At 44.2% G+C, this 14,068-nt stretch overlaps 1 protein-coding gene across 3 annotated transcripts in view; it reads right to left on the bottom strand.

Annotated features, from left to right (window-relative positions):
- Positions 1–11,178: 11,178 nt before the first annotated feature.
- The window catches only part of NIPAL2 (NIPA like domain containing 2), a 68,416-nt gene continuing 65,526 nt past the window's right edge, over positions 11,179–14,068 (bottom strand). For all 3 annotated transcript variants that reach the window (XM_069957359.1, XM_069957358.1, XM_069957357.1), the window contains exon 11: positions 11,179–12,762. In XM_069957359.1, coding sequence (XP_069813460.1) covers positions 12,695–12,762 — 68 coding nt within the window. In that variant the 3' untranslated portion in view covers positions 11,179–12,694. The remainder of the gene's footprint in view (positions 12,763–14,068) is intronic.

Raw genomic sequence — 14,068 nt, 5'->3', positions numbered from 1 at the left:
GGAGGTGGGGCCTGAAGATACAGCTCCTGGATGTAAGAGGTGGAGGAACAGGATGCCGAATCACTGCAGCAGCACGGTAGGTAAGTATGCACTGTGATTTGCAAACTGACAGCACGGATATATGTATATCTGTGCAGTCAGTTTCCATGGCTGCAAGAACTTTACATGGACTGGTGCAGCCCATCCAATCAATTTCTCCAGCTGTGTAAAGGCACTGCAAATGAACACCAATCTCACTGATCGGCACTCATTTGTGGCGGCCTGTGGCTGAGAAATCGGCTAATGTAAAAGGGCCTTCCTTAGGCTTAATGTTGGCTACAACTGTGTGAGGGAGTGTCAGTTCCCCTATCTAATAGGTATCCGCCATTGCGAATGAATCAGATAAACGATAAGGATCTGTTATCCCAGTAAACCTTCCTGTATATAACTGTTAAGCATTTTGAGTTCCAAAAAATTAAATCCCTAGACTTTATTATTCTGGCTGAGCTGTGCTACAAAATATCACTTATGCAAACAACATCCATCTCAATAAAGTTTTTTTAATTTGTGCCCTTTTCAGATTGTTAACTGCAGCTGAGCGCTCGGCATTCCCATTAGTATGTGCATATTTACACTAAAGTCTCCAAGCAAAAGTTATCATTAGAAAAGTCTCGAACATCTGATCTATCATCCAGTGAGCATAACAAATCATCCTCCGTCTTTATTCCAAATAAAACTAAACTTTTCCCAAGTTTCCCCTGCAGTTGAGGATGAGACTAGAATTTATATCTAGCTGTCAGAAATAAGCAATGTGGGGATTAATGGGGCCTCAAGTAAATATCTTTTTTCAAATAGCATCTGTATTTTTCCAAGATGCTCCATAAGAGAATTGAGGTAGAGGACTGTAGCTTAAAGTAAATGTACCATCAGGTATATTGCTGTTTTTATTTTTACCCTAATAAATTGGCACTGGCGCAGGGATACCGAAGGCATGGTCCTTTTTTTGAATTGCTTCTCGGTTCCCGCACTTTGCCCCAGTCATTTTGGAAGCACCACCATTTTGGCCACCAGTCAGAAGAAACCCCCTCCCCACTGTGACGTGGCTCCATTAGAATCAATAGAGCTGCGTCACAGAGGGGAGGCGGTTTCTTCTCTTTGGGGCCAGTGAACCTGCCCCCAGTGCTCCAGGATGGGCCAGTGCTCCTGAAAAGACCGGCGCCAAGTGTGGTAATGAAAAAAAAAAAAAAAAAAGGTCAGGGAATGTGTTTGTGTGTTAAGTTTTTGAGCTCCGCTTCCGAATAGATCACCCGGCCGGTACTTAAGTACCGGCCGAGATGATCCAGCCAGAGACCGGCCGTAGAATGGCCTGTCTCATACGTTGTGTGAACATAGCCTCAAAGATGAGTAGTAGTTGGGGGAGGGGGGGGCGATTACATGAGATCCAAGCTATGACACTGTCCATCTAAGGTTCATGGATGCGATGTGGCCTACAGTTAGCTGTCAACAAAAAACAGTAATCACTGAACTCAAGGAGAACAGCCAAAAATATTCCAATGAAGTACTCAATCAAGAGTCTCCACTGATGCCCCCAAAAATTTAAATATGCAAAACAAGAGTCCGTGGAGCCTCAGTTACGAGTCTCAAAACACGGGATAGCCAGATATCTCTAGCCTGATAGATAGAGATATCTGGCTATCCCGTGTTTTGAGACTCGTAACTGAGGCTCCACGGACTCTTGTTTTGCCTACAGTTAGCTGTCCCAGGCATATTTGGAGCTGTCCATAGAAAATACATTCCAGCTGTCATGTGGGTGCCATTAAAAAAAAGTGTATTTTTCCGCATACAAGTTCAGTCCAGTGAAAAGTCCCGTAAAATTGAAAAAAGGGAGGAAGGTACAGTAATAAACAAAGTAAACTCACCCGTTCTCATACCTCCATAGCGCCGCTCCTGAGTCCCACTGATGGCCGCCGGAAGTCCTTTTCATATGGAATCCAGGCATGTTCAACCAGTCATTGACTGGGGCAGTGTCCCACCCCTGTCACTAATTGGCTTGTGGTGTCCCACCATGGGTGTTTCTTGTATGACACCTGTCGCAAAAGCCAGCCACTCAGAGGTCAGATGGTGATGAAGGTATTTATTGGTTTCACCACCAGATGTGTTTTCTATGTAAACTTGTATATATTGCACAGCTGTAGTAAACACATGGTTACTCCTTCTTCTGTATTTTCTGATATTGTGGTCCAATGGAGATACTTCTTTCTCTTTTACCTATCCCTATGCTTCTCTCTCTTTCTTTTCCACCACTCACAGGGGCTCTTACACACCCTTGAAGGAAGTAGCTACTCGGTGGGAGGAAGTGTAGCATTTAGCACCTCTGATTCTCGTAGGAGGAGGACACACACAGAACAGGCATCCCTGCTGAAGTTAGCCAGGCCCTGGCTCTACCAGGATCCCTGTCCGGGACAGTCCAGCTGTGTTAGTGAGTCAAGACACACGTGTATGGAGCAACTAGAAACACTCCACTTCTTTAGTATATCTGTTCTAACTATGCAGTGTTAGACCCTGCGAGGAGGACACGTCAGGGATCATCCCAGCCCATGCCGAGAACCTCTCTATACAGTGCAGGGCAGTATCCTAGGACAGAGGAACTGACCTGGATAGAGCAAAGCAACCGAAACGAAGGTCTACGTCTCGCAGAGCAGGTGACACTGGATAATTTTGGATACTTAGGTACACCAAGGTAACCACGAATGTGGCCTAGTAGGATGGGTACCCCGACACTGCAGAGCAGAAGATGGTCAGATATAGTTAAAACACTGGCACAAGTATCTCTCAAGTATCTTTCAAGTCTATCAAGTATTCTCTCTAAAGTTCCAGCAGAGCACATTACTACCCTGGGTTGGGACCCACCCTCAACAAACTCCTCTCCTCTTCTCTTCACTGCTCAACCCTAAGCTACACAAGTACCGCTACCTCTACCTCTATTCTACATCAGCACTTAAAGTATCTCCCGGCATAGATCCAGTGAAGCTCCTGTCTGTACCAAAAGAAGCTATTCACTGCCAAAGTGTTCTGTATTACAAGAGACTGTTCAGAGAAGCCATTATATTTATTTTACTAGGACTCAGTCATCATTTCACCAGCACCTATACATGTCGGCTATATACCTTGGGTTACTCTCCCCTTTCTGTGGGTAGTGGTACTGACAGTCCGGGGGGGTCATCTCCCAAGGGACCCACCACAACCCGGCAGGTCACTGACCACTGGGGAATAGTACAGCAAGCCACCAAACAAAGCAGGTATCACTATCACACCTGTAGTACTGGCATCACAACACAACCACTCCTGGCTAAGCTGTACCGCACCACCTATCACAACACCATCACAGGGGTGCAATCCAGAAACCCATCCACTACAGGCAGAGAGCGAGAAATCATTCACCTGGGTACGTGACATTGCAGCTAGAAGAGCTGCAGGACATCGGCAGCTGTCAACTGGACCCGGAAGCAGAGACACGAGGCATGGGGATAGGTAAGGATACTTGATTTATTATTTTCCCGCACCCTCCTGGCTTTCTCTCTTTTTTCAATTTCATGGGACTTCTCCTTTAACTTTGTACTTTGAACTTTAAAAGAACAATAAAAACTGCACAAGTTGAAATCATATTAAAGGGCATCAAAAAGTCCACCTAATTGCTAGTGAAGTTTTGTGCACAATTATTACTGTATGTCTGCACAATACACGCCACAAATTGTCCAGTTTAATATAGAAACACTTGTTCTCGGATTGCTTTCTCTTTTGGGGACTGCAGAACATTTAACCTGCCATAACCTTCGGCGAGCATGTAAAGAGACGTCCAACTAATAGGATTTCTCAGGATCAATATCGGTTTGATTTCCCAAAAGGTAAAAGTGTAGTGTTGATGAATAAAAGAACAAACCACAAAATGGATTCTTCCGCTGCTTTGATGGATTATATCCACACGCAGAGAAGAAAAAGGAAGATTCCCCTACAGGAATACAAGAAAATCTACTTTGACAGGCTGGAATTACTCTAATATTGCAGAATTAGAGGTAACTCAAACAATAAAATAAAAAAAAAAGCTACAGAAAACTAGACATGACGTGTGAAGCTGTATACAGATAGGAGCCTGGAAGAGTTTCCAGGATACTGCACTGAGGCGGCCTTATTTGTTTAGTAATTTTTTTCAGGATGGAACATTTGTATTGTTATAGGAGTATCTACTCTATGGGCATGATTTTGTGATTGATGACACTGCTGCATGACCCACATACCCACAACAATGGAGGATCACTGTATAGTGGTACCACTGTGTACGTACCATGTGGCCATAGGGTTGAGACAGTCTGCACTAAGAACTGAAGATGCATGAATCAATCTGGGATGATTCAAATTGGTTTTACAAAGAATCTGGATTCATCTGAATCCAAAATTTGTTAAATTTAATTTGGCCGAATCTATACATCAGCAGGGACTCCTCTTATAAAAAAATTAATAAAAGGAGTACCTGTTCCTGTACTAACTGTGCAACAAGGCTTATACTGTAGAAATGCCGTTCGGTTTATATCCACTTTGCCAAGCACAGAGTGTGCCACTTGGAGGGAAGGGTCAATGCTCTATGTGAATGTCTTGTGGTTCAGGAGTAGTTCTCATAATGTAGTGGCCACAAGAGGTTGCAACAGATGATATGATGAATGGCTTGCTGGGTGCAGTAGTGTATCATATATGTGTCCAGAGTGTAGTCAGCACTGTTGTAATAAAGCACTTCAGGTGCGATGGACTATGCAGCTAAAACGCCTGTGCTGGAGGTGCTCCCAGTAATAGTGAAGGAGTCAAACAATAGTGATGTGAGACAAAGACCTCAGGGCACTCACCGAATCTGCAGGCAATCTGGACTTTTATGCAGGAAGAAGCATCAGTGGGCGTGAAACGGCTCTCCTGAGGTGTACGCGCCCGCGAGTCCATCTGTCACCCCTCTCTGATGTGAATGGCTGAATAAAAAAGCCTCAAGCCTGCAGATTCTGTGAATGCCCTGTGGTCTTTGTCTCACATCACTAGTGCCAGTGCTGTTTCTTGTGCTGGGCAGGCCGGGCGACGGTACAGGGCGCCGACAGTTAGGGGGTGCTGGTGGCATCCCCCGGGACCTCACACAGCGGTGTTGGCTAGCGCGCCATGCGCCCCCCACCCCCAGACCGTCACCTGGCCAGGCCGCAGCCCGCCCCCCCCCCCCAGGCTGAGCTCATCCGAGAGCCAATGCCGCCTGCAAGGCCCCCCCTTGCACTGCACTCTCTTGTGACCGCAAGCATTGTTTTGCCTGCAGTCACAAGAGGCCGGCTCTTACTGGCCCCCGGCTGATGCGCGGCTGCAGGGGGTGTCCCGTCCTATCCCCGGTAGCGCGTGCATCAGAGAGCTCCCCGTGTGCCTGTGACTTCTGGCACAGGGAGCGCTTGTTAAAGACAGCCTAGGGCTGCCTGGAAAACATGGATATAGCAATAGGCTGTGTCTATTTTTTCATGGACTCCCTAGGTCTGCACCCAACTTCTTCAGGATCCACAGAGCATGCTTGAGGCTCGCTCATCTCTAGGGCTAAACAAAGTATTGCTCAGCCACACAACTTTATCTGTAAAGTAGCCAGTAGGGATGGTCCGAACCCGCCGAGGTTCGGGTTCGGCTGAACCCGAACGCTCGGCATCAGATTCCCGATGTCTGCCCTCTCCGTGCAGCGGGCGGATACAGCGGGAGGACCACCTTGAAAACTGGGATACAGCCTATGGCTATGGCTGTATCCCAGTTTTCCAGGCGTTCCTCCCGCTAGATCCGCCCGCTGCACGGAGCGGGCAGACAGCGGTAATCATTGCGGATGGTTTGGGTTCGTACGAACCCCGTACGAACTCGGTTCGGACCATCCCTAGTAGCGAGAAAATGGGTATCAGGACACTGAATATTACTCTACAGAAATGACATAGAAGAGCAGGGAGCGATATTTTGACAGGCATCCACACCTTTTTACAATATACAGCAATGTGCAATGCATTTAGATTAGAATAGTATTGTGAACGCAATCCACAATTATAAAGTAAACGTAACGTCTGCGTTGGAGGCTCAGTCACAGATTCTGTCATATTTGATGTAAAGAGTAGCTATGTACAGCTATTCTATTTGTCAAAGTGATGGACACTAAGACAGAGGGGTTCGTTGTGTGTCATTGGTCGCTGTCAGGCAGCAGATCAGTCACTCCATTTTTTTCATTCTCATGCTTCTGTAATGGGGTTGAATGGAAATGCCGAAGCCGCAGCAAGCTCTGCCTCTGTGGGAGCCGATTCCTAGCAGTTGGTAGAAGGGATATTTTATTTGAAGTCTTGTTTCACCTGGCTTTAATAATATATCTGAATTTCCATAGTGCTAAAAACAATTGTTGAACTGCAGAATAAAGCAAAAACTCAAAATTCTGTCTTTCCTTTGTTATTTCCTACCAAGAAAATAAAGAATACAGGATATGGAATACAACAGTTTTTTTTAACCCCATGATATGTGTACCTTTGAATCCAGTTTTCAAATATTTATATATATTTATCACATAATAAAGGAATTTTGCAAAATCTTAATGAAATACATCCAACAGTTCTATGTATACAGTTCCTATGAAGACCCTTGTGTCAACATGGTTACAGCGGGTAATATTTTCCGGTGGAATAGGGACCTAACTAACATTCTACGTTCTTAACATACTTTAAAGGAGAAGTCCAACGAAGATGAAAAAAGACAAGCGGGTGTGGACGTGCGGGAAAATAATATATAAAGTAAACTTACCTATCCTCGTGCCCAATAGCGCCACTCCAGGGTCCCATTGAGAGCCACTGGTGTCCTGCAGTTCTTCTAGCTGCAACGTTACATACCTGGTTAAGTGATTGCCCGATCCGCCAATCAGTGACTGGGGTGAGACACAGTCCCAATTACTGACTGGCTGAGGGGCCAATCACTCAGCCCAGCCGTGAAGTTGCAGCTGTACCCGGTTTCCAGCAGAAAATGACATCCAGCGGCTGTTAACGGGACCCGGTGTAACAGGCCATAGTATACCCCCAGCCCAGAATATACCCGGGGTTAAATCGGCCTAGGCTAGATTATACCCCAGGTATATTTTGGCCTAGGCTAGCTTATACCCTGGGGTATATTTTGTACATTTTATACCCCCATTACATCATTAGCATTAAGTGATAGACACAAGAATTACTTAATTTTTCAACATTTTATTGGGGATTCGGCTTTGTCTGCTGAGATAAGTGAGAAGCTGACTGATGTAAATCTTAAAAATCTGAACACATTGGGGGAGATTTATCAAACATGGTGTAAAGTGAATCTGGCTCAGTTGCCCCTAGCAACCAATCAGATTCCAGCTTTCATTCCTTACAGACTCTTTGGAAAATGAAAGGTGGAATCTGATTGGTTGCTAGGGGCAACTGAGCCAGTTTCACTTTACACCATGTTTGATAAATCTCCCCCTTAGGGGACATTTAGCATTGTGTTTGCAAATTTTTTTTTAATAAGGAGATTTTGTGCACTTCATAAATATCTGTGCGAGACTTATTAAGGGGTTTGCACTATTTTACATCAGTTTCCAATGCCTGGGGGGGGATGTTCTATTAACTAGTTTTCATTAGATTTATCATGCGCAAATTAGTTTTTTGCGCAAAATCCTACCCTAGTGTAGCTTTGTAGCCAGGCTGTTTTAGGCTGGGTTCACACTGTGTTTTTGCAGTCCGTTTTCTTTTTGTCCATCTGTTTTTTGCAAAATGGATGAAAAAAAGAAAGCATTTGTGTGCCTCCGTTTTGATCAGTTTTTCCATTAACTTCCATAATAAAAAAAAACGGATAAAAATGCATCTGTTTTTTTAGTGTACACAAAAAACATGGTTGACGGTGTTTTTGTGTACTCTAAAAAAAGATGCACTTTGATCCATTTTTCAATCCGTGTTTTTTGTTTGCAAAAAAGGATGAAAAAAACGGACTGCAAAAAATGCAGTGTGAACCCGGCCTTAAGCATAAATTGTGGAATAAATTGTGCAAGATGTATCAAGGCACTTGCGTCTAATGATGATTTTTGCGCAACAACCGTAAAACTTTGCACAGCCTATAAAAACCTCCTCCTGCTCAAAAAATTAGTGCAGATGATGCACTGATGGGAGAGCACCACCTACTGTCAATTTTATGTAAGCATTGTACTGTATGTTCCACCAAAGCAGCTGTATCCGTGTATGATAAAAAAATTTAAAAATCTGCGCACTTTTCAACAAATTAGAGATAAAGTGAGAAAACCAGTGAAGAGATAACAAGGCTTGATTGAACATCAGGAAAAGCTAGGTTCAATCGAACTCTAATCTAACCGGACCTTCCGCATTTATTTGCTGTCGTCTTCACGGTCTGTGTGGAAGGAGGAGACAGCCCGGGGACCACCTGGAATTCTGGGAGTAATCGGCTGAATCCCGGAATTCCAGGCGGTCCCAGGGATGTCTCCTCCTTCCGCGCGGACCGTGAAGCTTCAGCAATCAAATACGGAAGGTCCGGCTAGGTTCGAGTTCGATCCAACCTAGCTTTTTCAGATGTTCGATCAAGCCTAGTGATAACATTATGACCTGGAGCAATAAAATCTGGCCTAGGTTATTTTACACCCCTGGTATCGAATATATGCCCTGGGGTACACTGTAGCCTGGGCTAGAACTAAGAAAACCAGTGACGTGATAACTTGGAGGAATATAGTCTGGCCTAGACTGTTTTACATCCCCAAATATAGAGTTTATATATACTGTGGTCTGGGATAGACTATACCCAGGTTTATAGTATAGCCTAGGCTATGTTACACCACTGGGTATGAAAATATATCCCCTGGGGTATACTGTGGCCTGGGTCAGGGGTGAGAAAACCAGTAAAGTAATAACATTATGGCCCGGAGGGATATAGCATGGCCTATGTTCTTTTACACCCCAGGTATATAATATATCCTCTGGGGTATACTGTGGCCTGGTTCGATATTAAATAGATATATTCTGGCCTGGATGGGTATACTCTGGCCTAGGCTATGTTACACCTCGGGGTATAGTTTGGTCTAGGCTATTTTATACCCGGGGTATAATTTGGCCTAGGCTATTTTATAACCTGGGGTATAATTTGGCCTAGGCTATTTTATAACCTGGGGTATATTCTGGCCTGGAGGGGGTATAGTTTGGCCTAGGCCATTTTATATCTTGGGGTATACTCTAGCCTAGGCCAAACTATACCCAGGTTTAATCTGGATGGAAATTATTCTGGCCTGCTACAGCTGTGCTATGGAGGCACAAGGACATGTGAGTTTACTTCCTTATTATTTTCCTGCACCCCCCTGCCTGCCATTTTTCAGTTTCATGGGACTTCTTCTTTAAAGGGAACCTGTCACCCGGCATTGCGGCTCAGAGGCCGCCCAACCCCCCGGTGGAGCCCCGGATACTTACCCTTTGCTGCAAGTCCCGCTCCTGGACCCGGTCCCCAGACGGAGATATCAGCGCCCAAAGCTGAGTGCTCGCTGTATGCTAATTACCAGTGATTAGTCCGATGCCAATAGAGAATTACTGGAGCCGTCATTCTCTATGGGCGTCGGACTCATCTCTCTCGCGCGCGCACACACACGGCTGTTGACGGTGATATCTATGTCTTGGGTCCAGGAGTGGGATTTGCAGCAAAGTATCCAGGGCTCCACCGGGGGATCAGGCGGCCTCCGAGCCTTTAACAAACAATAAGGAGTGGATAAAAGGCAGTATGAGTGGAGGCTCAGACTACATAGGGTTTGTTTGTAGTCAGGAAACAATAAAAATATTTTATTTTCCAGTGAATTGTTATAAACAAATAAAACATGAAACCCAATCTTCTTCCGGTTTGTAAGAATTTATTGCCGCCAATATATACAGTGAACCTATGCATATTACATATTTACAGGATACGTGGATACGACTGAAATGAAAACGACAATCTGAAATGTCAGCACCTTCTTTTTATAAACAGGAATGTAAAGCAACAAAACACACAACAAAAACTTTCATCATGGCGGCATTAGGCATTAAAGTGAATGTACCACCAGGCCCGGGCTGAAGCACTGGAGGCGGGCTGACGGGGCTGCGTCATAGAGGGGCTGGGGTTTCCTCCCACTGGGGGTGGGTCAGCCCGCCTCCAGTGCTTCAGCCCGGGCCTGGTGGTACATTCACTTTAAGCACACACACTTATAACGGATCATTCTGCAATGTTCATCACTTGGATACATAGCAGCATTTAGCAAAAAAAAAAAACCCCACAAAATAATATATGCAGCATGGCCTGTGGTTGATGTGACCATAATAACCGTAAATGACCATAGTGATTGAGGAAATTGTTGCTGGTATCAGGAACACTCCAGGCAACTCTCAGTATTTGGTTTAGCATGCAGCACTAAGGGGCTCCACCACAGTATCGTTTCACTTGGACCCTCCAGTTTATACCTGCCTTTACTTCCCATACAGCCCTAATAGCAGGAATATCACGCTGCACCATGCTAAATCCTGTAACTCTGCTTCCAGAATTAGGGAGTATATCTACTGTAGAGTGAAAATTTGTCACATTGAAAATGCATCCAGTCTGCAAGTTCCGTGTTATGTAGGAGGAGTGAAAAGATTCATTATAACTTGTCATTTATTCATGTAAATCTTTGCTCTTTCTGGGCTAAGTAGTCAGGTGGGCGGTACTACCGAGTGACTGACAGCTCTCTGTGTATATGTGCAAATAGAGATAGCTGGAAATCACTGAGCAGGTCCGCCCACATTACTTAGCCCAGAACGAGGAGAGATTTACAGGAATAAATCATAATGCCTGCAGATTTAGGCTGCGTTCACACTACATATATTTCAGTCAGTATATGTATATTTCAGTCAGTATATTTCAGTCAGTATTGCAACCAAAACCAGGAGTGGATTAAAAACACAGAAAGGCTCTGTTCACACAATGCTGAAATTGAGTGGATGGCCGCCATTTAATGGCAAATATTTGCTGTTATTTTAGAACAACGGCTGTTATATTGAAATAGTGGCAGTTATTTATCGTTGTATGGCGGCCATCCACTCAATTTCAACATTGTGTGAACAGATCCTTTCTGTGTTTTTAATCCACTCCTGGTTTTGGTTGCAATACTGACTGAAATATACTGACTGAAATATACGTAGTGTGAACATAGCCTAAAAGGGGAACTATCAGCAGGTTCATGAAAACAAACCTGCTGATATCCCCCTGCAGCTGTGTACCTCATGTTTGCGCTGCTGTGCTTCTTGTCTTTGTGGGGCCTGCTGGTTTTTTTTGTGCTGTTTGATTAGAGTAAATATGGAAATGTGCTTGTTAGGAACACTAGGGGTGTTTCATGGCCCCACATAGCACCCCCTACCGTCCACCCAGCCGCCTCCTTCAGTGATGCCTTCCCTAAACATAATCAGGCTGGTCAGGGAGCGCGTCAAAGACCGGCATGATTGTGCACAGGGAAGGTGTCACTAAAGGAAACGGCAGCGGGCCGATGGTGGGGGTGGGGGTGTTCTGTTTCTGCCCATGGTGAGACTAAAAATTCCTTCCATACTTATTATTACTTATTTAGTCTCTTTCTCCCAGTTCTGAGCTGCTGTGTTTTGCTAAAAAAGCAGAAAACCCTGCTGAGATGGCTGATGTAAACAAGTCCCTGTCCGGCTTTATCTGCATCTTTTTAGTTTCTTTGTAATGCTGGGAGGGTCAATCTGAGGTCATGTAAATTAACTCACTATGATTAACCCTCCTGGCATTACAAAGTTGCAGATAGGGACTTGTTTACATCAGCCGTCTCGGGGACTGAGAGAAAAAGCTCACACCTGGATTTTTCTGTCTTTAGCAGAAAGCAGCAGCTGAGAACTGGGGAAGGAGACTGACAAGATAATAAGTATGGAATAAATGGTTAGTCCCACCGTGGGCGGCAACATACTGTATGAAAATGTATATTTAAGTGGAATACCCCTTTAAGGATTTGTGAGGCCACCCTTTTGACAGGAGATGCAGGCACAAGTAAACAGGGGGTGCACTTTAAAACTGGCGCTACTTACACACATATACCCTTGCATGTTCCACTCATGCACCAGCTCCGATTTGCAATGTAATACAACTATAGCCTCATTAGTAATTTTTTTTAACTTGTGTACAGGCCTTTTACATTGACATTCTATATAAATCATCCAACACGTTAAGGCAATTTTGCCCTCCTCGCAGGATTGACGTACCATGAAACACGTAACTATGACGTCTGTACAGTATATTAAGCAATAAGAACTGAAAACTTCTACAAAACTTCCACCTCCCTGAGAAGTCATGTAATAAAAAAAAAATAATTCATTTCCACCGGGCATATCCAGTAATTATCCAGAGTAACTGCTTCGAGTTTATCATTAGCGATGACGACCAGTCCAAACTCTTGGGATTGTGCAGCATTCGAGTTTTGAAACTGTAACAACATCAAAGGTTCTAGAGGAACATTAATAAGTTTCCTTGCATAAAACACATAAAAAAAGTGAACAGAACACGATCTGAGACACGACACAGCGCTGAGAATCTCGGGCAATAAATAAACACTGCTACTTCACGACCCCTTTTCTTTGACTTTCATCTTTGGCATTGGCTGCCATGTCAGGGACTAATTAAGCAGAGTCCCATAGGTATTGCTGTTGGAGTTAGGCTGGATCTTATCCACCGTTTCCTTCCCTGCAGACAAAAAAAAAATAAAAATCTTTACATTCTGTTTTCCCAGTGGGACGTTCGTTATGTTACTTTGATAAATTGTTCACGAGGAATGTTAAGTTGCTCTTTTCACCTACACACAAGGGAACGTAACTTGTTGCTAGAAAATGTCCAGTTACATCACAAGGTGTTAAGACTTAATGGATCCAGACGTTTTACCACCTATCAGTATGGTGTAAGTAAAGAATAAAAAGAGTTAATTGTTGTGACCAGCATTAGTATAATGTGAGGGGCACTCACATGGGTAAATTAGTAGAGATACTCGTTCACACCCAATAAGTGTTGGGACAGCTCTCTCTCCCAATCCCTCCATTCTATACACATGGATGTCCGAGTGGTGATGTACACCAAATCTAGAGAGGAGGGGTAAGACAAAGCCAGACTCCGGTAGTGGCTTATCTCTCTAAGAGCAAAAGGATAGGGTAGTTGAACAATAACATGCCCAATCCTTTTTTTCTGTATATGTTGGGGGACAGTCAAGAGGCTGCCATAGCCATTAGACAATTGGCAGGTCCAAGTGAAATTGGTGGGTTAGAACAACTTTTTTCTAATGTGTGTGGAGGCCTTAGAAGGGGTTTTCTAAAATAATGTTGTTCTTTATTCTTCCTTGTGCAATGAAAAAAAACTGTGCATACTCACCTCCCCCTGCTCTGATGGTGCCCTGTCCCAGCTGCTGACCTTTTCCACCTGCTTCCGATAAGGTTTCGGGAAAACAGGAACTTCCCTCTCCATATATAAAAACGTATTTTATATACTTCACACATTTTAAGATTTAATGTTCTGCCAGGAACATTTAATCCCTGTAGCGACATGTTGAAGAAATTTTCCAGTTTATAAAACCCATGATCATACCTCATGATCATATCCCCTATTTGAAGATTCTAAATTAATAGAGGGGGCAACTCCTCATCTGTTTGAGAGAGAGGAGAGTGGTTATGAAGACCGACTTGCACTCTGGAAGACCTGACCTGTCCTGATTTACTTAGACAAGCCATTCATTTGAATAGGAAATTATGGGGGAGATTTATTAAACTGGTGTATAGTAGAACTGATCAGATCAGATTCCACCTTTCATTCCTCACAGACTCTTTGAAAAATGAAAGGTGGGATCTGATTGGTTGCTAGGGGCAACTGAGCCAGTTCTACGTTACACCATGTCTGATAAATCTCCCGTGTAGTAATAATTAATGTCTCCTGTGGTGGCGCTGCAGGGAAAATGCTCACTTTACTGCCAGATTAGATCTGATCGCTGGGAATCCCAGCAGGGGGA

This window comes from Dendropsophus ebraccatus, chromosome 2 (genome assembly GCF_027789765.1).
Source record: "Dendropsophus ebraccatus isolate aDenEbr1 chromosome 2, aDenEbr1.pat, whole genome shotgun sequence".
Taxonomy (NCBI): Eukaryota; Metazoa; Chordata; class Amphibia; order Anura; family Hylidae; genus Dendropsophus; species Dendropsophus ebraccatus.
The sequence above is the reverse complement of the archived record's forward strand: the minus strand, read 5'-3'. Positions and strand labels throughout refer to the sequence as shown.